Source organism: Halichoerus grypus, chromosome 11 (genome assembly GCF_964656455.1).
Source record: "Halichoerus grypus chromosome 11, mHalGry1.hap1.1, whole genome shotgun sequence".
Classification (NCBI taxonomy): Eukaryota; Metazoa; Chordata; class Mammalia; order Carnivora; family Phocidae; genus Halichoerus; species Halichoerus grypus.
Genome location: NC_135722.1, coordinates 4,881,049 through 4,906,884, shown reverse-complemented (window position 1 = coordinate 4,906,884; position 25,836 = coordinate 4,881,049). Strand labels below are relative to the sequence as shown.

Here is a 25,836-nt window from a genome sequence, read left to right as displayed (position 1 = left end):
TTATAAACCTATACCTACCTAACAAAGGAGACCTAAAATATATATGAAGCAAAAACTGACAGAACTGAAAGGAGAAATAGACAGTTCTACCATAACAGTTGATTTCAATACCTTACTTTCAATATGGGATAGAACAATGAAACAGAAGACCAATAAGAAAATGGGGCACTTGGGGCGCCTGGCTGGCTCAGTTGGAAGAATGTGTGACTCTTGATCTCGAGGTTGTGAGTTCTAGCCCCATGTTGGGTGTAGAGATTACTTAAATAAATAAAACTTTAAAAAAAAAGAAAGAAAATAGAGGACTTAAACAGTATTATAAATCGATTGGACCTAGCAGAGATATACAGAACACTACCTAAAAACAGCTGAATACACGTTCTTCTCAAGTACATATGGAATGTTCTCCAGGACAGCTCACCTGTTAGAACACAAAACAAGTCTTAATAAATCATAAGAGCCTGAAATGATGCAAAGTATCTTTTCTGATCACAAGGGAAACTGAATTTCAATAACAGAAGGAAAACTGGAAAATTCACAAATATGTGGAATTCAAACAATACACTCTTTTTTTTCTTTTTCAAATTTTTATTTAAATTCTCTTTAGTGGGGCACCTGGGTGGCTCAGTCATTAAGCATCTGCTTTCGGCTCGGGTCATGATCCCAGGGTCCTGGGATCAAGCCCCGCATTGGGCTCCCTGCTTGGCGGGAAGCCTGCTTCTGTTCTGCCCTTGCTTGTGTTCCCTCTCTCGCTGTGTCTCTCTGTCAAATAAATAAATAAAATCTTAAAAAAAAATAAATAAAAATAAAAATAAATTCTCTTTAGTTAACATATAGTGCAATATTGATTTCTGGAGTAGAATTTAGTGACTCATCACTTACATATAACACCCAGTGCTCATTACAACAGGTGCCCTCCTTAATACCCACCACCCATCTAGCCCATCCCCTACCCACCTCCTTCCATCAACCCTCAGTTTGTTCTCTAACATGAAGAGTCTCTTATGGTTTATTTCCCCCTCTCTCCTTTTTTCCCCCTCCCATATGTTCATCTGTTTTGTTTCTTAAATTCCACATATGAGTGAAATCATATGGTATTTTTCTTTCTCTGGCTGACTTATTTTGCTTAGTGTAATACCCTCTAGCTCCATCCATGTTACTGCAAATGGGATGGCTCAGTAATATTCCACCGTATACATACATCGTGTCTTCTTTATCCATTCATCAGTTGATGGACACTTAGGCTCTTTCCATAGTCTGGCTATTGTTGATAATGTCGCTATAAACATGGGGGTACATGTACCCCTTCGAATCTGTATTTTTGTATCCTCTGGGTAAATACCTAGCAGTGCAATTGCTGTGTTATAGGGTAGTTCTATTTTTAACTTTTTGAGGAACCTCCATACTGTTCTTCAGAGTGGCTGCACCAGCTTGCATTCCCACCAACAGTGTAGGAGGGTTCCCCTTTCCCCCTTACATCCTGTCAACATCTGTTGTTTCCTGGGTTGATAATGTTATCCATTCTGACAGGTGTGAGGTGATATCTCATGGTGGTTTTGATTTGCAATTCCCTGATGATGAGTGATGTTGAGCATCTTTTCATGTGTCCATTAGCCATCTGGAGGTCTCCTTTGGAAAACTATCTATTCATGTCTTCTGCCCGTTTGTTAACTGGATTATTTGTTTTTTGGGTGTTAAGTTTGATAAGTTCTTTACAGATTTTGGATACTAACCATTTATCAGATATGTCATTTGCAAATATCTTCTCCCATTCTGTAAGCTGCCTTTTAATTTTGTTGGTTCTTTCTTTCACTGTGCAGAAGCTTTTTATCTCGATGAGGTCCTGATAGTTCATCAAACAACACTTAAATAACCAAGGGAAATCAGATGATACCTTGGGATGGATAAAAATGAAGACAGAGCACACCAAAACTCACGGGATGCAGAGAAAGTAACACTAGAGGCATTCATAGCTGTGAATGCCTGTATTAAAATGGAAGAAAGATCTCAAATCAATAACCTAACCATATACCTTAAAGAACTAGAAAAAGAAGAGTAAATCAAGCCCAAATTTAGGGGAAGGAAAATAGTAAGGATTAGAGTAGAGGCAAACATAATGGAGGAGAAAGAACAAAACCAAAAGTAGGTTCTTTGAAAAGCTCTACAGAATTCACAAATCTTTGGCTAGATTAACTAAGGCAAAAAAAAAAGAAAAAAGAAAGAAAGAAGAAAGAAAGAAAGAAAGAAAGAAAGAAAGAAAGAAAGAAAGAAAGAAAGAAAGAAAGAAAGAAAGAAAGAAAGAAAGAAACACTCAAGTGACTAAAATCAGTAATGGAAGGACAAATAGGTTCTGCTTATGATTCTACCATAACTGGAGCAGGCATAGTTCATAGAGACAGAGAGTCGGGTAGAGGTTGCCAGGGGTTGGGGGAGGGGAGGGGAGTGGAAGAGTTGTTGCTTAATGCATACAGAGTTTCTGTTTGGGATGATGAAAAAGTTCTGGAAATAGTGGCGATAGTTACACAACACTGTGAATGTGCTTGATGCCACTGAACTTGTACACTCTTAAATGGATAGAATGGTAAATTTTATGTTATGTAAAAGATTTACATTATGTAAAATAAAAGATTTTATGTCTATCTTGCTTGCAGACCCCCTTGCGGGCTTTGAAGAAGCAGGCTGCCAAGTTGCTAGCTGCCTACGGAGTAAGCAGGGAGGTGTGGGAGGCCTCCAGCCCCTGGCCAGCAAGGAACCCAGGCCTTCAATCTGGAGACTGGCAAGGAACTGAGTGAGTCCTGCCAACACCATGTGAGTGTGCAAGCAGCTCCTTCCCCGGGTGAGCTTCAGATGAGAACGCAGCTCTGGCTGACTCCTTGATTTAAGTTCTGTGAGACCCAGTGCAGAAGCAGAAGACCCAGTGAAGCCATGCCCAATTCCCCACTCACAAAAACTGTGATAATAAGTTTGTGTTGTTGGAAACTCCTAAATTTGTGGTGATGTTGTTAGGGAGAAATAGGTAACTGGAAAATGCAAGCAGCATTGTACTGTACTATCAGTAACTTTTCCCTTTTTTGCTCAAAAATATGTCTTGGGAAACTATGGATTCTGTCACAGATCATTCTAGCTCCTTCTTTTAAACTGCTGTCCACATTTTATGGTGCTACTGAAGTCCAGAGCATTTGCAATTTTTGCCTTTACAAATAATGTGATCAACGGTGTTCTAATCCGTGCCTCCCCTGTGCTTCTGTAGTGCAGGAACCAAGGCGTGGGATTACATCTGTGTTTTAACGCCCCTGGCCGTTGCCCTGCAAAGTGCCTGTACCCAGTTGTGCTCTGAAGCAGAGCCCAGGGGCCTCCATTTCTCCCGTAACTTTTGTTTGCGCCTCACCATCCACCATCCGAATGCCCCACTAGCCTGCAACTCCTTGAGGGCAGGAAGCACATCCTTTGAGTTGTTGTGCCCCAGAGCTCAGCCCAGGGCCTGGCACGTGGCACAGAAACTCCCCAAGATGTGGGCATCCTTTCTTCTCTGCCTGTACTCTTTTCTTAACATCTGGGCTGCACCTACAGCCCTCTGGGGACAGCCTCCTGGCCATGGTGGATAGACTATAGGTGACTCTGGGAGTTGAACAATGCAGCTTAAATGGGCCACTGCTGGTGTGAAGATTACAACCAGAGCCCCTTGGGGAAAGCAGACCCCAAGACTTACAAAGGCAGGGGCTCTGCCCAGAGGAGGATGGAGATATGCAGAGAGAAGAAATGGAGAGGAGCAGACAGCACGGCTCCCAAGAGTCCTGGCTCTGCTTCCATCTTTGTGGCAAATCCCCCTCCCTTTGGGAAGGCCCAAGGTTTCTGTTCCTTGCAATCCAAGGTGGCCTAAGACAAAGAGCTGCTCAGGGCTTATGAGATAAAGTGGACTTGTTCTCTGGGGATCTCAAGGTGCTGTGCTGGAGATCTCCCAAAGGTTCAGGAGAAAGGCCATAGGTGGGCGTGGGGTCTTCCTCCTTCATGCCTTTCCATTTCCAGGGCCCCAGGACCTACCCCCCTTGGAGTTCCCTTGTGCTTCCTCTCTACTTACCCAGATTCCTTTCTACCTGCTTCCCTCGAGCAGTGCCCTGAACACTGGGTGAATCCACAGTTGGCAAAGTGGAGCCAAGCCCCGACCTTGTACCTTGCTCACGGGGCCCAGTGAGCTTTATTCACTGAGAATGCCAAACTGGCCAACAGGGTGTGGCAGCCCCAACTGCAGAAACCCGGTGCTCTAGTCAATTCGGCAGCGGGAATGTGTGACTTGGAGCCACATGGACTGGACTCAGAGCCTGGCTCAGCCCTTACCTTTGTGGCCTTGGGCAAGTCACCTAACCTCCTGCCCTCAGTTTTCCCATCTGGAAATGAGCACAATAATCGTTCCTCCTGTGTCGGGAGTCAGTGAAGCACTGTTCAGTGCTCTAGGATCTCTGTTCTTGAAAACTCCTTCTTGCCCGGGTGGCTGGGTGGCTCAGTTGATTGGGCGTCTGGCTCTTGATTTCAGCTTGGGTCATGATCTCAGGGTCATGAAATCAAGCCCCGAGCTGGGCTCCGTGCTGGGCCCAGAAATGGACCCCCAACTCTATTGTCAACTAATCTTCGACAAAGCAGGAAAGAATATCTAATGGAAAAAAGACAGTCTCTTCAAAAATGGTGTTGGGAAAATTGGACAGCCATATGCAGATGAATGAAACTGGACCATTTTCTTACACCATACACAAAAATAGACTCAGAATGGATGAAAGACCTAAATGTGAGACAGGAATCCATCAAAATCCTAGAGGAGAACACAGGCAGCAACCTCTTCGACCTTGGCCGCAGCAACTTCTTCCTAGACACATCTCCAAAGGCAAGGGAAACAAAGGCAAAAATGAACTATTGGGATTTCATCAAGATAAAAAGCTTTTGCACAGGGGCGCCTGGGTGGCTCAGTCGTTAAGCATCTACCTTCTGCTCAGGTCATGATCCCAGGGGCCTGGGATTGAGCCCCGCATCGGGCTCCCTGCTCCGCAGGGAGCCTGCTTCTTCCCCTCCCACTCCCCCTGCTTGTGTTCCTTCTCTCGCTGTGTCTTTCTCTGTCAAATAAATAAATACAATCTTTTTTTTTTTTTTTAAAGATTTTATTTATTTGACCCAGAGAGAGCGACAGTGAGAGAGGGAACACAAGCAGGGGGAATGGGAGAGGGAGAAGCAGGCTTCCCGCCGAGCAGGGAGCCCGATGCGGGGCTCGATCCCAGGACCCTGGGATCATGACCTGAGCCGAAGGCAGACGCTTAACAACTGAGCCACCCAGGTGCCCCAATAAATACAATCTTTTAAAGAAAGAAAAAAACTTTTGCACAGCAAAGGAAACAGTCGACAAAACCAAAAGACAACCGACAGGATGGGAGAAGATATTTGCAAATGACATATCAGATAAAGGGCTAGGATCCAAAATCTATAAAGAACTTATCAAACTCAACAAATAATCTAATCAAGAAATGGGAAGAAGACATGAACAGACATTTCTCCAAAGAAGACATCCAAATGGCCAACAGACACATGAAAAAATGCTCAACATCACTCAGCATCAGGGAAATACAAATCAAAACCTCAGTGAGATACCACCTCACACCAGTCAGAATGGCTAAAATTAACAAGTAAGGAAACGACAGATGTTGGTGGGGATGCAGAGAAAGGGGAACCCTCCTACACTGTTGGTGGGAATGCAAGCTGGTGCAGCCACTCGGGAAAACAGTATGGAAGTTCCTCAAAAACTTGAAAATAGAGCTACCCTACGACCCAGCAATTGCACTACTAGGGATTTACCCCAAAGATACAAATGTAGTGATCCGAAGGGGCACCTGCACCCTAATGTTATCAGCAGCAATGTCCACAACCGCCAAACTATGGAAAGAGCCCAGATGTCCATTGACAGATGAATGGATAAAGAAGATGTGGTGTATATATATACACTGGAATATTACTCAACCATCAAAAAAAATGAAGTCTTGCCATTTGCAATGACGTGGATGGAACTAGAGGGTATTATGCTAAGTGAAATAAGTCAATCAGAGAAAGACCATTGTCATATGATTTCACTCATATGTGGAATTTAAGAAACAAAGCAGAGGCGCATAGGGGAAGGGACGGAAAAATAAAACAAGATAAAATTAGAGAAGGAGACAAACCATAGAGACTCTTAATCATAGGAAACAAACTGAGGGTTGCTGAAGGGAAGGGGGATGGGGGGATGGGGTAATTGGGTGATGGGCATGAAGGAGGGCACATGATGTCATGAGCACTGGGTATTGTATGCAACTGATGAATCACTGAAATCTACTTCTGAAACTAGTAATATATTACATGTTAATCAATAGAATTTAAATTAAAAAATTCTCTTTCTCCCTCTGCCCCTCCCCCCTTGCCCCCTCTCCCCTACCCCCCGTTCATGTGTGCTCTCTCTCTTAAAAAAAATCCTTCTTGGGGGGCGCCTGGGTGGCTCAGTCGTTAAGCGTCTGCCTTCGGCTCAGGTCATGATCCCGGGGTCCTGGGATCGAGCCCCGCATCAGGCTCCCTGCTCTGCGGGAAGCCTGCTTCTCCCTCTCCCACTCCCCCTGCTTGTGTTCCCTCTCTCGCTGTGTCTCTCTCTGTCAAATAAATAAATAAAATCTTTAAAAAAAAAAAAAAAATCCTTCTTGGGGATTAAGAGTACACTTATCATGATGAGCACTGAGTAACAGAGTTATTAAATCACTAGATTGTACACCTGAAACTAACATAACACTGTACGTTAACTATACTGAAATTTGAAAATATCCTTCCTGGTCCCCTGTCCACCTCCTCCTGCTGCCCTGTCCCTCCCCCCCACCCCCACCCCCGCCCCCACGCCTAGCAAAACCTCTCCAGATTGTTGCCCGAGGTCACTGCCCTCTTGCTCACCTGCCTTCCTTCTTCATCCTCCACATGGATTTCCTGAGGCTGCCTCCCCGAGGCCACTTGCCCAAGCAAGCAGCCACCCCCTTGTCCCTGTCTCACCCAGCCCTCGGCAGCATCTGACATGGTTCCGTGTCCTTCCTGAAACAGCGCCTTCTCTCAGAACCCAGGACGCCTCACTCTCCTGGTGGAAGAAGACGTGCCGTCTGTCTCCTCTGCTCAGCCTCGCCTGCCCTCCCCTCTCTCCGCAGACCGCCTGCTCTGGCCTCCTGGCTTCGGACACCGTCTCTACTAATGGCTCCTGATGGCTCCCTCCCGGCCTGTAGACTCGTATCCCATGTCCTCCTGACACCTAACAGACATCTCAGCCTTAGCACCTCCACAGACTGGATTCCCCACCCACCTCCCCGCAACCCCCCAGCAGGAGGCAGCGGAGCCTAGCGGCAGACGCGTGGAAGCTGGGGTCCTAGGGTGCCCCCCACCGCTGGGTGACGCTGGACGACGCTGGCCTCAGTTTCCCCTCTGTGGGCTGGAGGTGATGATAACGATACTTCTGTTCATAGGGTTGTCACAATGAATTAATGTGCAAAGTGCTGAGAATAGGGGTGCCCTGCTCCCCATCTGCTGGAAATGACATCACTACCATCCCCGCTTCTCAAGCCCCAGACGGAGAGGCCGTCCTGGCTTCTGGTGTGTTTGGGGGGGCGGTGTGGAAAGAAACAGTGGAAGTCCGGGTGACTCATCTTCCAAAACATGTCCCCACCTTCATGTGCATCTCTCCGTCCGGGAGCACTCCCCGGTCCAAGCCTCGTCACTGTCACCGCAGCCTGGGACAACGGAGCAGCCTCCCGACCGGCCCCTGTGCGCCGCCCCCAGCCTGCCCTCCGTGTTGCCACCACAGCCATCATTTACTTGAGAGATTTATTATTTATTTATTTTTTAAAGATCTTATTTATTTATTTGACAGAGAGACACAGTGAGAGAGGGAACATAAGCAGGGGGAGAGGGAGAGGGAGAAGCAGGCTTCCCGCTGAGCAGGGAGCCCGATGCGGGGCTCGATCCCAGGACCCTGAGATCATGACCTGAGCCGAAGGCAGGAGCTTAACGACTGAGCCACCCAGGCGCCCCCTTCCTTTCTCTTCTTCTTTTAGCTTTTCATCATGGAAATTTCCAGACATGCACAGGAATAGGTAGCAGACCCTGGTGCACCCCACCAACCGTATTCAATAGCAATGACATGCTGTTTTGTGGCATCTTTCCCCCCATCACCTTCCCCTCATGCCGGGGCCTGGCTGGATCAGCATGCGACTCTTAATCTCGAGTCCTGAGTTCAAGCCCCACGTTCGTTAGGCCTGGAGCCTACTTAAAAAAAAAAAAAGTGAATCCCAGACAGCACGCCACTTCATCCGTAAAGACTTCAGTGCAACAAAATAATGTGTAAACCCGAAATCAGATGACATTATTCTTCTGCAGAGCACCCTCCTGGGCCTCCACCTCCTCCCTGCTCCTCGCTGGGCTGGCCGTGTCCTCCTGGCCTGGCCCCACTGTTTCTTCCACTCTCCCCTTGCCCTTCTGTTGTCCACACTCACCAACTTCTCCCCGTCCAGGGGCTTTGGGGTCCGTCCTCCCTCTGCCTGGATCTCCCATTTCCCAGATTTTTCATGAATGCTTCCCTCTGGCCATGTGCATCGTTAGTCCACATTTGGATTTTTTTCCTACTGCAGTGAGAAGCCACCGAGGGACCCAGGCGGGGGGGGGGGGGGGCGGGGGGGAGGTAATCGTGATCTAGGTTGTATTTTTAAACCATCATTCTGGCTGCCTTGGAGGATGAGTTGTGGGTGGGGGTGGGGGGGCAGGAGGACCGTAGTCTGAGATAATTAAATGAGATGATAGCTATAAAGCACTCAAAGGCTGGTACACAGTCTGTCCCACAGGAAGAGAGGCCGGTCTAGGAGTATGCAGGGGCGAGAGTTCTTCAGTGTGGGGTTACCAGGAAGGCTTCCCGGTGCCGGGGGAGCGAGGCTGGAGGGATTCCCCTGGCGGGGGCAGAGCTGGGGTGCTGGGTGCCACCAGGACCAGCATGCAGGGTGAGCGAGGGAGGCTTGGCCGCCAGGGGGAGCCCTTGGACTTCCCTGGCTTGGGGACACAGGGCTGCCCCCAGGGGAAATGGGCTGGCTCCGTGCCTTGGGTGTCCCAGCTGCCTGTGTCCGTAAATCCTGTCCTGCCACTTGTGTGGAGGGTGGTCTTGGGCAAGGCACTTGGCCTTCCCACACCTTGGTCTCTTCACTGGAGGGAAGAGAGACCCTTTGGGGGCCAAGCCTCGAACCTGATTTTCCCTGTGCCTTGGCCTTCCATTCAGACTCTCACACAGGGACGCTGCTGCTCTGGGCACTGAACCAGCCAAAGCCCCTGCCCCCGGAGTAAAACGCTAGGAAGAGAGACTCTGAACCCCCTTTGCTGGGCAGCCTTCCCTGACCTTCCCAGGAGGGTCAGGCGCCTCCTCTGTGTTCCCACCACTTGCCTTCTTCCTTGTGTTCCTCACATCTCCCCCACCACAGGGGCAGGGGGACAGTGTGAGCTCCTGTGGGTAAGGCGGCCCTTCCCCCACCACAGTGTGAGCTCCTGTGGGTAAGGGGATTCATCTCTGAATCCCCAATTGGTTGGCAAACAGTGGGTGCTCAATAAATACCTGATGAGCCAATGCTGAATGGGTCTTTCGAGCAGGCCAGGAATGGCTGCCTGCTCACTGCAGTCTCGTGGCCTCCAAGGCAGGGGGAGAGCCGGGAACTCAAACCCATGGCCCCCCTAGATTTGGACATCCATGGTCTCCACCTCCTGTGAGCTCTCTAGAGCCTGGCTCTTTCCCTCCTGCTCTGCTTGGCCGGGACCCACTAACAGGGTTTGCCTTGGTCCAGAATCCCAGGCAGAGCAGCTTGGCCTTTCTCTTGGGAAGGAATATTAGCCGGGAAAGGTGTGGTCAAGTTTGTGTTTTGAGGGGCCCCTGGCTATAGGGTGGAAGATGGCTGGGTTGGGGCTGGCAGTTGGCGGCGGGGGGGCCTGTTCCTGAGAATGTGAGGAAGGGGCGCCTGGCCGGCTCAGTCAGCGGAGCAGGCGACTCCTCATCTCGGGGTTGTGAGTTTGAGCCTCACGTTGGATGTGGAAATTACTTTAAAATCTTAAAAAAAAAAAAAGTGTGTGGGGTGGTTGGTGCGACCCCAGGCTGAAGCCCAGTCTCTAGCTCAGGTAAGCAGCAATGCCTCTAGGTTTAGGAAGAACGCTAAGGGCCCAACACACTCGGGGCCAGTGCTGAACTTGGTCTTGGACGCCATGAGTTTGAGGCACCTGTGGCCCATCCGCGGAGCCAAAATGACTAGATGGTTGGGAATGTTACCCCCCAAGGAGGGAGGGATGGAGACTGCAACCAGTTCTCGGGGGATGAAAGGACAGGAAGTCTCTGGCTGGGGCAGGGGGACAGGGAGGCCCTGACAGCCAAGCCCCCATTCCTTGTAAGTAGGGGTGCCGGGCAGAGGTCCCCCGGTCGCAAGCTGAGGATGAAAGCCATCCCTATGGGTTGCCCCTCCTCCTACCTCCCCGGAAGGGAACAAAGCACCCAGTTTGTGGGGACAGCCTCTAAACTCTGGCTCACGCATGAGACTCAACCAGCCAGGGTGTGAAACCTGCCCTTCGCAGGCAGGTAGGTCCCGGCCCAGGCTGCCCGGTGGTGGCCGGCAGAGGAAAGGGCATCCTCCAAAGCCCCGATCCTCTACGCTGACGAGCAGAGCTGCTGTCTGGGGACAGTGGTGCAGGGTGGCCGGCCGCGAGCTGGGACAAGCCCTTCCAGCCACAGCCAGCGCCGACACCCGTGATCGCACGCGTGGATGGGCTCAGGTGTGTGGCGGCGTCCCCCGGGAAGGAGAAACAAGAGACACAGGTTGGTTGAGGCCCAGCTGTCAGGACACATGGCGTGGCTCCGAGACAGGCAGAGGCCGCAGAGGGGAAAGGGGGCTGCTGGACCGACCACAGATGGACAGGACAGGACAGGCTGCAGAAACCCGGGCAGAGCTGGAAGGCAGGTGAGGACCACAGGGATGCTCTGATCGCCCTGCTCCCCACTCTATTTCTCCATCCTTGGCTCCTACGGGATTTCTAGGTGATTCTAGGTCTCCCCATTCCACAGATGAAGAAGCAGAGTTCCAGAACATGCCACCCTCGCTCCAAGTACACTTGGTCTGGGAACACAGCTTTCCACGTTGCCTACCAGCTCTCACTGCCTTGGGCAGGTAGGCAGAGCGAAGGCCTTGCTCCCCCTGTACTCCAGAGCACGTCTCCCCGTCCTGTGCCTCAGTGGCCCCACCTTTAAGGTGGGATCTAGTGCTGCTGTGTTGGGGCCGAGGTGGGGGTTAAGTGGGTTCGTGCGTTAAGCACAAGGACAGCGGCTGGCGCAGGATGGGCACTTCGTGTCAGCTCTGAGGGCTGGAACCTGGGAACCCGGGGACGTCATCCTGCTTGGGAGACAGAGCCCTGGGTGCACTTAGGCCTGGGGCTCCCCCGGGTTCCAGGGTGACATGGGGCAAGGGTTAGGGACGGTCCTGCCACACTGGCTGATTGGGTTTCCACGAGGCATGAGCTGTGCAGGTTCACCGAGAAGTCAGTCCGAGCAGGTCCAGGCTGACCCGGCCACACCGGGCAGCTCACCTGGTTAACGTGTTGGACTCAGCTCTCTCGTGCCTACATCAGGTTCTAAGTTTGCACCACCAAACAATTCAGAAAAGGGACATCTGCAGGAAGGCCCCGTCTCCAGGGGGTGTCAGAGATGCCCAGAGCCTGGGGTGCCCTCCTCCGCACCGAGCACGGGGCACGTTCGGGCGTAACAGTGAGGCCCCAGAAAGTGGTGCGGACACAGAAGACCCCAGAACCTGGTGTTACAGTAAATGCTGATGAACACGAAGCCCATCTCGCGCGTCCCAGGAAGCAGCCCCTGGTGGGATGGTGGACAGGACACGGCCTACACTAATGGGGGGACACGGGTCTGAATGGAAGGCGGTCATTGCTTTAATTCGGGTCGGGATCCACACCGGGGCCCTGCCAGCCCCGCTGTAGTGGGATCACTGCCCATTCCATGGACATGATTGTTTACAAAAATAAATATGAAAAAGCAGCAACTCTTGAGTGATCGAGGAATTAATCTGACAGCAAGTAAATGTGTTGAAGCGTCCGGCACACCTCCTAATTGCACCAAAAGGATCTGGAAGCACTTGGTTTGGTCTCAGAGGCAAAATGGAAGGAGGGGTGGGCTCGGCCTCCTCGGCCCGTCACATTTCTGAGTCTGCGTACATCCCGTTGATGAGATAGTCCACCTGCGTGTACTCTTTCTTCCTGTAACTCTCGTAGGCTTGCAGGGCTAACAGAACCAAAACTATGATGAAAAGAGTCACCCCGAGCAAGAGCACCGCCAGGAGGAAACCTCTGTTCACCAGAGACGGGGTGAGGGGCTTGGTGGTGACCACCACGTACTGGCCTTGGCTGCTGAGCGGGCACAAGGCTGTGGGTGGCATCTTCGAGCCCCCGGGACTCCCGGGCGTTGGGGCGGTGGACGCGGGACCAGGAGAGGCTTCCGGCGGCACCTGCTCGGGGGGCTGGGCTGTGCCCGGCCCCGCGGTCCCCCGGGTCGATGGAGCAGGGCTCGGCCGGGTCGTGGGGGACGTGGCCCCCCCCTTGGGGGTCGGGCTGGTGTGGGGCGCCGGCGCTGACGCTGCGCTGGTAGTCGGCTCCTGGGCCTGGGCCGTGGTGCCGGTCACCGCGATGGTGGCCACGGGAGCCGTGGAAGCCACAGGTGGGCGGGTGGGCTCTGAGGTGGTGTTGGAGAGGGTGGGCGTGGGCCCACTTGCCGTGCCAGCCACGGGCTGGGCCGCTGATGTCTGGACGGCGGGGGCTTGTGTGGACACGTCAGGTGCTTGGGGACCCGAGGGGGGCGTGGGGCTGGCTGTGGGGTTGCCGGGGGCATGCTGGGAAGGGCTGCGGGCACCCGCTGTGGTCCCAGCGGCAGGCCGAGCGCTGGTGGCCGGTGTCGTCAGAGTGGCTGTTCCCGGCAGCGGGCTGCCGCTTGGCACCTGCACGGAAGGGACGCTGACGGTGGTGGAGGACGGGGTCGGCCACGACGCCGCCGAGGCAGGTGACGGGGGTGCCTTGGAGGCTACTGGGTCAGGGGCACCTTCTGTCCCTGCGTCGTCTGTCCTGAGAGTTCTCCCTGCTGTGACCGAAGGAGAGCTGGCGTTGGCCGCCGGGCTCGCTGTGGCCAATGGGATAGGAGAAGGTGTCAACGCGGTCATTGTTCCAGACGTTCCATTAAGGACTCTCGTAACTGTCATCACAGATGCATCTTTCTCGTCCGGATTATCTGTCTTGTTGACGACTGAGTGCCCTTGAAGTCAGAAAAGGGAGAAAAAGATACCATCACTTTCCATCCTGTGCAGGTAGATGATTGAGAGAGTGTCTTAATTTCTGGCCTATTGGCCTGGCCTGGGTGGCCTTTCCCCGCAGCCCAGTGAGAACAAAGGAGGTGATATGTGAACACCTTTCCCTCTTATCTTCCCCCTGAGCACACGGAGCCTGCTACCCCTCGGAGGGGCACTTGGCACTTTGATGTAAAAACTCCCTCGTTTTCTGAACCCTGAGCCCATTGAAGTCTCAAGAGCTTCACTCTTTGATCCAATTCCCAGAACCTCAGACAGAGTGAAAGTCTCACCTTAGAGGTGGGATTCACCATTAACAAAACCCATCAAACATGCACCTGGCTTTAGAAACCAGATAAATCATTGCCCAGGTATTCACACCATAAAACAATTCTTGGCTTTCTGCAAGGGTTTGTGGCAGGAATTCCTGGAGATGAGCAGTGCTTGGCATGGAGCAGGAGTGTAATGAAATATCTGATGTGTGAATAGATGAATTCGCCAGTGAAGATCAGGTTTATAGAAGAAATTTTGCAGGGCTAAGTGAGTGACCCTCTCAGGACTCAGAGGCCCAGTCCCTCAGGGGCTTTCTACCCAAGCTGGCCCTGGAAAAGTCTGGCCTGACAACCCTCCTCAGCGCAGCACCCGGGCGGCTCTGGGGCCCCCGACTCACTGGCCTAGGCCTGCACGCGTCCCTTGGCCTCAGGGTGCTTTGGGATCACTGTCGGCCTGACCAGGAGTCACAGAGCTTTCTCACTTACGTGGATCCTTGATTGGCACCAGGCTCTCAGATAAGGACAAGGAGGAAATCCAAACGAGCACAAGGGCTGTCCACATCTTGTGGGTGAGCCAGGAGCAAGGCTGGGCGGTCCCTGAGGCTCCCAGCTGGCCACTCCTCAGGCTGCTAATGATTCCCTGCTGCTTGGCTGAAGGATCTGTGGTCAAGAAAGGTGTCTGGTCAGTAATGCACAGCCTCACCTGGGACATGGGGCATGGCACGGTGCCTACTGTGGAGGGTTCTGGAAGGTCCAGGGTGCAAATCGAGCTGAGCGCTTTGACCAGGGCCTGGCACCCAGGAACAGTGTGATGCGTCTCAACCACGGTGATCTAGTGATCTGTCCCATGCCTGCATTTGATGGGGTTAAAGGACTCCTTGACCCACTTTCACTATGTGTCTCAACCTTTGTAAGTGCCCACTTTCCTACCCAGAGTTCCTAATGTGAAAGAGCAGTAGAGAAAGGGCCAAGACCTGACCATGCTCCCAGGGCCAAGGTCTTTTGATAACCAAGATCGGCCAAGGTCACATATCAGGCCCAATGTACTTCTGTACACTCCACAACAGCTGACCACACCTTTCACATGGGAGATATCCTTTAGCTAGCCAGCCAGCTAGCTCCCCTTCATCTATCCATCCATCATGTGTCATCCATTCACCCATCTATTATCCACCCACCCATCCAACATCCATCCATCCACCCATCCACTACCCATCTATCTATCCATCATCCACCCATCCATCCATCCACCCACCCATCCATCCATCACCAACCCATCCATCCATCCATCATCCATCCATCATCCATCCATCCATCATCCACCCATCCATCATCCACCCACCCATCCATCCATCACCAACCCATCTGTCCATCAATCACCCACCCATCCATCCATCACCCATCCATCCACCCATCATCCACCCATCCATCCATCATCCACCCATCCATCATCCACCCACCCACCCATCCATCACCCATCCATCCATCACCCATCCATCCACCCATCATCCAGCCATCATCCATCCATCTACCCATCATCCACCCATCCATCCATCACCCATCCATCCACCCATTATCCACCCATCCATCCAACCATCCACCCATCCATCCATCCATCATCCACCCATCCATCCATCCACCCATCCATCCATCCACCCATCAATCACCCACCCATCCATCCATCACCCATCCATCCACCCATTATCCACCCATTCATCCATCCATCCACCCATCACCCACCCATCCATCCATCCATCCATCCACCCATCCATCCATCCACCCATCCATCAATCACCCACCCACCCATCCATCCATCAATCACCCACCCATCCATCCATCCACCCACCCATCCATCAATCACCCACCCACCCACCCATCAATCACCCACCCATCCACCCATCATCCACCCATCCATCCATCCATCCAATATTCCCTGAGTGCCTGCTCATGTGCCGGGCAGTACATGTAGAACAAAAAGATAAAAGCCACACAACTCTTTCCTCCAGGGAGCCTGCCATCCAGTAGGAGACACAGAAAAGAGGTCACTGCAAGCTGTTGCAAGCACGGAGCAGAGGTGTGACTCAGTGCCTGGAAGCAGGCAGGGATGGCACATGGGAAGGCCTTGATGTGTAAGTTGGAGGCTGGTCCTCTGTGTGGAGGCCCCAAAGGTGGGTGGGGGAGCACAGGGTGCTGTGGGGCTCAGAGGAGGCACTGAATTCTGGTGGGTCGAGGGGTGCGGCCAGGGAAGGCTTCCTGGGAAAGCAACAGGTGGGCCGTGTTCTGAAAGATGGATGGAATCCACCTGGGAAGGGGTGGGGGAGGCGGGTGGGAGGGCACAGCAAATGACAGCAGCAGGGCCAGAGGCTGAGGGACAGTGTGCTGTGACCTGGGATTAGACCAGAGATTGGCGGGGGAGCTGAGGCAGGAAGGTGCTTGGGCAGCAGGGACAGAGGAGGGGCAGGCATGAGAGGAGCCCAGCAAGGAGGCGGCAGGGGTGGCGATGCAGGCAGGAGGAGACAAGGTCACAGGAGGCCGACGGACTGGACCGGGGGGTGCCACTGTGAGAGACAGAGGTAGTTGTGAGGACCTGGTCACCCAGCTGTCTGCAGAAACTTCCAGAAATGCCACAACAGCTGAGCCTCACCAAGAGGAGGACTGGGCACAGCCAGAGCTGGCCTCCTGAGTGCACAGGGGTCTCCCCTCCCTCACCCTGGGGCCCTCCAGTGTGCTGGCAGGCTGGGGTCCCTCGCTGCAGGGGTACACTGGGGAGCAGAGGGGCCCACTGGCCTCAAGCGTCCCATCACTTCATGCCCTGCTGGTCCTGGGTGTGCCCTGATCCTGTCCTGAGTGCCGCGTGGCTGCCTGCAGGGCCCAGGTCCTCTCCAGACAACGACACAGTCCCACGCAGTCATGACTGGTCCCATGACTAAACAACTGATCCGGGCACAGGGCACACAGAACACAGCCCTGCTGGGAGTGGAGGGCAGGCAATGAGCCTGGGGCTCCTAAGGGCACCTCCGAAATCAGTCCTGCCTGAAGACACCCAAGGCCTTTGGTCTTTCCACTGGCCCTTACCATGAAGTTCTTTAGTTGCACAGAACGTCATGGAAGACAGCACTCGAGTCATGCTAAGTGAAAACGTCCTGACCGGCTCCTTACCTGACATGGAAGCTACCCACTACCCTCCCTGGCCCTGCAACTAGGCAGGCTCCTGGTGATTGGGGCAGGCTCACTGTCTTTCCATGAGCCCTGAGTCACAAATCAATCACTTTCACGCATCCCCATCCCAGCCCTGATCCACATGCCACCCCACAGCTTCCAGAAAGATCCTTGGAACCCACAAAGGTGACCCAGCCTCCACTGCTCAGACCCCACTATCCCAGGATAACCTCCAAACTCATTAACATGGCCAACATGGCCTTCAAAATCTGGCCCTGCTACCTCTGCCCGATGGGCCCAGCCCCACTGGGCACGTGGAATTCCTGCAGGTTCCAACCCAGTACCAGGCTTAGCCACCAGTCTGCCCCAACAAGCACATCCAGCCCTGCTGGGAGCTCCGCCAAGCAGCCCCTGCGTGGCAGAAAGGGACATGTAGAGAGTGGCCACACGGTGGTTTTCTATCTCCTGTGATCAGAGGGGACTGTGGGAAAGTGGCCCCATGACTGGAAAGCCCCACAAGCACAAACCCTTCCGGAAGTCTGGTGCATTCCTTGATGCTTCTCACCCCTTTGCAAGAGTCCCTAGCTTTATTTTAGTTTCAAGTTACACCTTCCATCCAAAACTGTCCGTAAGGGCTCCTGGGACCTTAGAGGTCTAGAGGACTCAGCCCAGAAGCTACTGATCTGCATCTGTTTTCTTTCTTTTCTCTTCTTTTTCTTTTCTTTTTTTTTTTTTTTAAGATTTTATTTATTTATTCGACAGAGAGAGAGAGAGCCAGAGAGCACAAGCGGGGGGGGGGGGGGCGGAGGAAGAGGGAGAAGCAGGCTCCCCACTGAGCAGGGAGCCCCACATGGGGCCTGATCCTAGGACCCCGGGATCATGACCTGAGCCGAAGGCAGACACCCAACCCACTGAGCCACCCAGGAGCCCCTGCATCTGTTTTCTAGACTATAAAAGTCATTCTTTGTTCTGACAGAAACAAGTGGGGGCAGGGTGGGGAGAGAAGAAACAAACCAATACCATAAGAAGAGAGAACTGAAACTGGAAGGTTTCAGGAACAAAGAACCCACACACCCCACGAGCTGAGGCAATGCAGTTGGGCTCTCAGTAAATAAATGTATTTAAATGGCTCATTCTTTGGCCAGTCACATCTACAGAATGCATTTAAAATGCTACCACTGCTGAGCCCAACATGCTCCCTGCACGGACCTGGGGTCCGCTGGGGTGGGATGACGTGACCAGGGCTTCTTGCATGTACCACAGGCCTTGGGCCTTCTGCTGCCCGCCGCACCACAAATCTCTAGGGCAGGGTCAGCAAACTTCTTCTGTAAAGAGCTAGACAGCAAATGTTTTAGATTTTGTGGGCCACACCATCTCTGTCTCAGCTACTTAAGTCAGCTGCTGCAGTGCAAAGGTGGGCCATTTGTAAATGACGGGTGTGGCTGTGTCCCAATAAAACTTTATTTACAAAAACAGACAGGAGGTGGGACTTGGCCCACGGGCCCTAGTTTGCCAACCCTGCTCTAGCACTGGAATGAACTTCAGAGCAGATAATCCAGCTAAGGGACGGAGGAACTGGTTCACTGTGCCCAGTGGATTTCCTCCTTCTCTTTCAGTTCCTCATGCGGAACAGACACGGACCGGACTGTCTCGTTAGTGGTCTGGGGACAGCCTCTAGTCTGTCTCTTCCTGGGAATGCTGCTGCCAGGCGGCCCCTCCTTCACCCCCAGCAGCAGTGGGGGGCAGGCATTGCGATATTTCAACACCAGGCCAAGAGAAAACCTCTTGCGGTATCCAGTGTTTGTGTCACAAGAACAGAAGAGGGCCGCAGAGGACCACACGCTCCCAGCCCCTGCTGTCCATCCCTGCTCGTGGCCCCATCCTCCCGGGCTACCTGGGAGGGCAGAACCTCTGACGGTGAAGCGCCACAGAACAGGCCCCTCCTGGTTGCGGCACAGCTTGGGCCCTCTGGCCCTCGGGGCCCTCTCTGGGCTCACTGTCCCGACACCAAGCAGGTGGCCCTGCCTGCAGGGCCGCGGACACTCACCAGACGCAGTTGCTCAGGGCGTGCTCTCGAGCTGGGCCGTTGTCCTTGCTGGAGAGCGGCGGGCTTGGCTCCGTGTGCTTGCTGGCTGAGGTCTGCCTTTGCAGGAGGCGAGAGCAGCTTCGAGGAGCACTTGCTGGCCATGGCATGCTTTGTGGCACACGGGGGACACGGGCAGATGCCCCGCTCTGGCAACAGACGCATCTACGGTTTGAAAAAAGGGTAAATATTCCTTAGGAAAAGCATAGGGGGAAAAAACCTGGGGGGGCGGGGGGAGGCACTGAAATAGCAACCTTAGACAGATCATCGTTCTGGGAAGGAGTATTAGAACTTTCAATGTCAAGACTTACGAGGTAGCACTTTCTACTGCTGGAATCTCTTCAAAGGAAGCAAGTGGATGGATGTTTAAAGATGAAGGTCTAAAAAGGTGTTCATCGCGGCGTTATTTATAACAGCAAAACAAGTGGAATGGTTATAGAAGATACGGTCCCAACCACATATAAATACTATGGCAGCCGTTCAGAAATACACTGGCTGGCTCCGTCAGGTGGAGCGTGTGCCTCTTGATCTCGGGTTGTGAGTTCAAGCCCCGCATTGGGTGCAGAGATTGCTTAAAAATAAAATTGAAAAAATACATAGCTTTCTACTTATTGACACGGGCCGCATGCATCATTAGATGGAAAAAAGCAGGTCATACAACAGCATACACACCGTGACTCTCTTTTTATTTAAATAGACATTTGTTAACGGGTCTGGAGAGATTTACACCAGAGCATTAATGATGGTTATGCCTGGGGAATGAATTTACTGGTGATTTTCTACTTCATATATATACATATACACATATGTGCGTGTATATATATACATATGTATCTTTTTTTTTTTTTTGCATAAGCATGTATCGCTTTTGGAAAACATTTCTGAAAGGCTCATGAAAGAAACCAATGTCCGGTTTTCTTCAAGTATTTTGAGCTCCAGGGCAGAAAGGCACAGAGTAACCCCACTGGATAGAGTTTCACATGTAGATTTTAATAATTTACAGAAACTCCATAATTTACATATCAGGAATTGCATTTTTCTAGGAGCCAACCAAAACTTTAGAGGAACCAGGAGGACAGTTGTAACGCAAAGATAGTAACCGGCACAAATGTGATTCTTTCATTGATGAATATTTAATGTAAACTCGGGAGATTATGAAATAGCTTTCACTTCCCACAGGGCCAGGTATTAGGAGGTGGTGATGCGTGAGGAGCGCCACGGGCCCACAAGTGCATGCACCGGGCACACGCACACACACGCCTGTGTGCAGTCACACTCGTGTGCTCACAGCTGCACGCACATCCAGCGACACACGCAAGCACACGCACACACACTGCCACATATGGATACACGCATCCGTGTGCAACCGCACACACACTTACAAACACAAAGGTGAGCGCATAGATGGAGCATTTTTCTAAGACTATGTCAAGAAACTCCACAAGTTTCTCAGGAAACTTCTACCAGACACCGTCACTGCTTATTCACTCCCAGCTGGTGGGGCCAGTGATCACCCCCACAGAGATGGAAACTGGCCACTGTTGAGCCCAGACCGGGCCCTCCCCTCGTTGGGCCATGACTCCACCTCTCTGGAATGGGCCTGCCTCCACTTCCCAAAAGCATATTCTAAATGTCAAGACTCACGTGTGAGGACTTGCACTAATCTTTGTAAGTTGACTCACAATGGACAAACCCTTAACAAGATTTAAAATACTTTGTCTTGCAAAGGCTTTAGTGAGCCTTAAGTGAGGGGCTGGCCAGTTATTCTCATTATTAGGGTGCAGGGAGACTAGGTAGACCTAGGCCTCAGACTACAATAGGTGGAAAGGAAAGAGTCCCCTGGGGCAAGAAGGGAATAAACAAGAAAGAATTAAGTTATTAAGTGGAAGACGTGCAGACGGAAAGACAGGAGTGAGGCTGGTGCTGGGAGTCCCTCTTTTTCAGGGTCAGCTCCCCACAAGTTCAGCTGGGAAGGGGCAGCACCCCTTGAGCCAGGTGACCCTTCATCAGAAAGGCACCCCCAGACTGTGGCCCTAGGTGTCAACTTCCTGATCCTTTTCTGGTTCATGATCTCATGATGCCTTCTAATACCTCCTGTCTCTGAATTCTTATGTTTCCAACCTTGGCTTGATTTTTTCTTTAAAAGATTTCATTTATTTATTTGAGAGAGAGAGAGAGAGAGCACAAGCAGGAGGAGCTGCAGAGGGAGATGGAGAAGCAGGCTCTCCACTGAGCAGGGAGCCCGACATGGGGCTCAATCCCAGGACCCTGAGATCACGACCTGAGCTGAAGGCAGACGCTTAACTGACTGAGCCACCCAGTTGTCCCTTGGCTTGATTTTTTTCAAAAACTCTTTTAGGAACCTGTTTGTTATATGCTGCGTCCTGTGTGCAGGTTACATGGAATCAGACTCCAAATTGCTGGATTCCTTTTCCTGGCCTAGACAGGTTCCTAAGATCTAATACAAGTAATCCTTAGGCTTGGTAAGGGATTATAAGTGTTACCCCCACATTCCATCACTCTAGTAAGATTTAAATCAGCAGCAACATGGCCTGGGGCCCTACTCAGAGCTGGAGAAGCTTTATAAACCAAGGAGCAGGAAATGCGGAAGGAAACAAATACAGGGTAAACCACAGATACCTAATCCCAACACATCATCTGGCTGAACTTTGGCAGCAGAACCCAAGGAACACAGGTTTGTGGTTTTGCGTATATAGACCTTGCCCTGCGGTCTAAAGGACGTGTCTTCGTGGCAGATGGGAACCTGAAATGGATATCGTTTTAATTACGTTGTTTGCTTCCAGGTTTCTGTAAGTTTTGATATCACAGCTAAATGCTGATCAAAGGCTAGTTTTTGCTGGCAATGTGGTGTGTAAATCTGGCATTCCCTTGTCCATGAAGCAAGTCCAGCATATAGGTGGAAAATTCGTATTTTAAATACTTTCCTCACCGATTTCATTGCAGTTTTTAGAGATGCTTCCTCTAGGGGTAAAAATAACTGCACGTCGGTATAGGCAGATTTCTAAGCATGATGTTTATGTCTTATGGCAAACCATGTGGGTGCTGATCCCTCCTGTCAGCCCGATCGTTGACTGCACACAGTAAGCAGCCACGGGGCTCTCACACCCGGGAGGGAGGCAGGCAGACGGAAAGGCACAACCCCCTCCCAGGTGGAGGGCCTGGGGGGAAGGCCTGGGTCACCCAAGAGGCCAACTCTTTCTTGGAGGGCAGCACTTCTGGGGCCCAGCCTTGCCCCGGGAAAACCTTTCAGTTCCCCGCGCATATGGGAGTGTCCCGACTCTCCCACCCTCCGCTCCCAAACTCCAACAAGCCGGGCCTCTTCCCCGGTTTGGGATCCCCCTGAAGCCCTCCTCCTCCCTCCAGCCTCTCGGTCCCCCATCCGTCCCTTCCTCTCTCCTGTCCTCCTCGTCTTGCACCTGCGCCCCGACTGATCTTTTCTCGGTCCCCCTCCTGCCTCTATGCCCCCATTCAAGCCTCCTCCTGCCCCCACCTCCCTCTTTCGGTCGCAAGCCGGTTCAGGGAGCCGTGACAACAGCTCCCCGGACGGCGGCGCGGGCCCCTTACCCGGGCGCGGCAGGCCTGCGGCGGCCGGGCGGCCGTCGGACGGCGGGGAAGTGCCCGCGGCCCGGCGTGGAGACGTGGCCGGCAGCGGAGCAGCGCACCCGAGCCAAGACTGCTCGAGGCAGCCGCCCCAGCTCAGGCCCCGCCCGGGCCGCCCCGGAACTGACGTCACCAGAGGCGGGCCCGGGAGGGCGGGGCAGCTCCGGCCGGAGCACGGAGCAGCCCGGCGGTGCCAGGCGCGGCCGAAAGGGAGCCGGAAGCGAGGGGCGTGGCTGCCCCTCAGGCTCCGCCCAGTACGGGGCGGCTCCGGCTCGGGCTCCGTCGCGCTTGTGGCCGGAAGCGGCCAGAAGCGGCTATTTCGGACGGGTGTCCGGCGGAAGTGGTGGCGCTGCGCCTCGGCTGCTGGGCTGTGGGGCCCGACGGCGCGCAGGGGCCCGAGCCCTGGGGGTGGCCCGCCCTGCTGCGCTCCTCCCTCACACGGTCCAGCCCTGGGGGGCCAGTTAGTAGGGAATCGTGGGGGTGGGGGCTCCGGTGCTTTGAGCGCTTAGCACGTGCCGAGCCCCGCGCTGGGTTCCGTGATTTACCGGCCAAGTTCGTTGATTCAGTTCTGCGACAGCACTATAGGGGCTCTGTGCCTGTTTTACAGATGCAGAAGCTGAGACTCAGTGTTTAGTGATTGTCAGACGCGGGATGACAATGGGGCCAAATAGGGCATAAAGGAAAGTGTATAGGACTTGACTTAGAAGTAGGCTTTGCAAATGACTAGTTGTGTGACTGAATCCCACTCTGTGTAAAACCCTCTCAGGACCCCCAAGTCCAAAGAAAGCCCGTCTGTGAAGGATGATCTCGTGGGAATAAACAAAAGGCTTTATTTTCAGTCTGTTGTGTAACCTGTCTTGGGGTCCTGGACTAAGAAACTAAACCAGACGGTGTGCAAAGACGAGATCACCTCCCTGCTCTGAGCTCCGGGAGCTCCTGAAACGCAGTTTAGAGCTGCCATCTCCAGTTCAACCTCATAGTTTCAAGTCGTGTAGAACTTAGCCTGCAGAAACAAGTTTGCCGAGACCCAGGCCAGTTGGGAGGGTTTGTGAAGACAAGATCCTCTTGCTTTGTGTTTGCTTTGATTTTCCCAACTCGCTCGGATCTAAAATGAGAAGTGCAGTATCTATGTTCCGGAGAAAATACACCCAAATAGCCGGTTGTAGTTCTATGCCTGTCTTCCTCAAAAATCAACGTCTGTGACTGTTTTCCTCTTTGGTAAAATCAGGACAATCTTTACTGCTGGGGCTGAAATTACAAAGATAAAGACACAAGCCTCCTTCTCTAAGAGCTCATAGTCTAGGGCAGGGGTCTGCTGGCCCTCTGTCTGCTTTTGTAAATAAAGTTTTATTGGGATACGGTTATACCCTTTATATATTGTCTAGGCTTTTGCCCTGCAAGGGCAGAGTTGAATAATTGCGGCAAAAACTGTATGACTCACAACACCTGAAATATTTACTGCCTGGTCCTTTACAGAAAATATTTGTGAGCCCCCAGCCTAAGGTGTTACTAGAAAATGGTTTTCAGATAACAATGGAACTATGTTACCAAGATGGTCCAGAATACAGGGAAGCTCATTCTCTTGTAGAGGAACCTTGCACCTTTTCAGTGGATTGGGGTCATCTGGAAGCTAGTGTTGAGCACAGCTTTGGGAACTGCCTGGCTGCTTCTGCAGGGTATCATGAAGAGTGGAGCAGGGCTAGTGCGCTGCTGTCGATGGCTGTGGATGCAATAGGTTAAGAGAAAGCTTTTGTCTCAGGGTACAGATCATCTCAGGGCTTTCTATGCAAATACAGCAGAGCCCAGTGCTCTTAGTCATTGAACTACATTATTATTTGAATATAGTCCATACTAGATTTCACATGCAAAGAGCTCTGGAGTAACCCTGCCTGGCTTCAAACCCCAGCTCCACTTTTCGGCTGAGTGAGAGTGAGTGAGAGGCTTAGGCTTTCTGTGCCTCAGTTTTATCTTTACTCATGGTAGTTCTGTTCAGCAAGGTCTCCATGAAGACCAACTTAGTGAGTTCTGAACCATCACTCCTAGGGAAAAAAAACAAGGGCAGTATTTCCCTTCATGCTCAACCCTTCATTGTCATTATTAATCGAAGGTTCCTTTTTACTCTGTAAACAGAAAATTAAGGACATGAAAATTATGAGACTTTGTAGAATAAAGATGGATAATGATGAGGATAGAAATATAATTCTGTATGCATTATTGGGCTGCTGTTCCTGACCTGTCACTTACAGTGCTCAGAAATACTAAGTTTGGCAATCTCCTAGGTATTTACCCAAAGGAAGTGAAAACATATGGACCCACAAAGACCTGCATGAAAATGTCTACAGCAACTTTATTCACAATTACCGAAAACTGGAAACACTCAAATGACGATCAGTGGGTGAGAGGATATAAAATTTCGGTACATCTATACAATGGACTACTACTACTCAGCCATGGAAAGCAGAATCACTGATAACAGTCACCAACACTGAAGAATCTCAAAGGCATTATGCTAAGAGAAACCAGACAGAGGAAACTATAGTTAAGGAAGGTCATTGAGAGGACATGACCTCCGGTTGATCTGTGAGCTGGACACGGGCACTCAGAGGCTACTCAGCCTCTCTCCCGTCCTTGGAATGTGGGTTCTGGTTGGCTTTCCCGCTCCCAGAGGCTGCTCCAAGGATGTAGGCTTGAGATGGTTGACGTGTTGAGAACACCTGTGCGGTGTATGGGACTGAACCTTGTTAAGGCCTCTCTCTCTATAAACTTCCAAGATTCGGCAGCTGGTGCAGGGATTCACTCACATTGATGCCACTCAAGACAAACCTCATATGTAAGTCCCCTTCTCTTACTGAAACTGCCACCTACCAACCTGGAGTGGCCTTTCTCTTTCTTTGGTCTCTTCCTGCCCTCTGCATTTTGGGGCCAGTTTCAGATTATACACGGGAAGCTCCCAAAGAGGTTACAAACCGCCAACTACATACAGTATGATTCCATTTATATGACATTCATGAAAAGACAAAAGTATAGAAACAGAAATCAGTAGTCACCAGGGGATGGGAGAGGGAACAGGAATTGGCTTAGATTTGCCAAATAGAGTACAGGTTGCCCAGCTAAATTTGCTAAATCTGGCAACTCTAGATTGACTACAAAGGAGTATAAGGGAATTTTGGGGGGTGATGTGGATATTCTATATCTTGATTGTAGTGATGGTTGCACGACTACATACATTTGTTACAACTCATGAAAATGTGAATTTTACTGAACGTAAATTATGCCTCAATACATTTAACTGAAAAACAAAACAAAACAA

At 51.8% G+C, this 25,836-nt stretch overlaps 1 protein-coding gene across 3 annotated transcripts; it reads right to left on the bottom strand.

Moving 5' to 3' along the window:
* Window positions 1-11,969: 11,969 nt before the first annotated feature.
* On the bottom strand, window positions 11,970-22,634 carry C11H11orf24 (chromosome 11 C11orf24 homolog). 3 transcript variants are annotated; one of them, XM_078057708.1, is made up of 5 exons: window positions 22,491-22,634; window positions 19,217-19,476; window positions 18,870-19,070; window positions 14,150-14,323; window positions 11,970-13,360 (listed from the first exon to the last, which is right to left on the bottom strand). In XM_078057708.1, the coding sequence occupies exons 4-5, from the start codon at window positions 14,223-14,225 to the stop codon at window positions 12,252-12,254; spliced, it is 1,185 nt and encodes a 394-aa protein (XP_077913834.1). In that variant the 5' UTR covers window positions 14,226-14,323; window positions 18,870-19,070; window positions 19,217-19,476; window positions 22,491-22,634; the 3' UTR covers window positions 11,970-12,251. The 3 variants fall into 3 exon arrangements, with proteins under 3 accessions (XP_077913834.1, XP_035961329.2, XP_077913835.1); XM_036105436.2 differs by lacking the exon at window positions 19,217-19,476; XM_078057709.1 differs by lacking the exon at window positions 19,217-19,476 and having other exon boundaries at window positions 11,970-13,351.
* Window positions 22,635-25,836: the final 3,202 nt, after the last annotated feature.

Bases quoted from the DNA above. Each gene is read 5' to 3' on its own strand.
- C11H11orf24 (XM_078057708.1), bottom strand. From the start codon at position 14,225: ATGTGGACAGCCCTTGTGCTCGTTTGGATTTCCTCCTTGTCCTTATCT. The intron at 13,361-14,149 runs GTAAGTGAGAAA...TCTGACTTCAAG, and splicing joins GGTGCCAATCAAGGATCCAC to GGCACTCAGTCGTCAACAAG.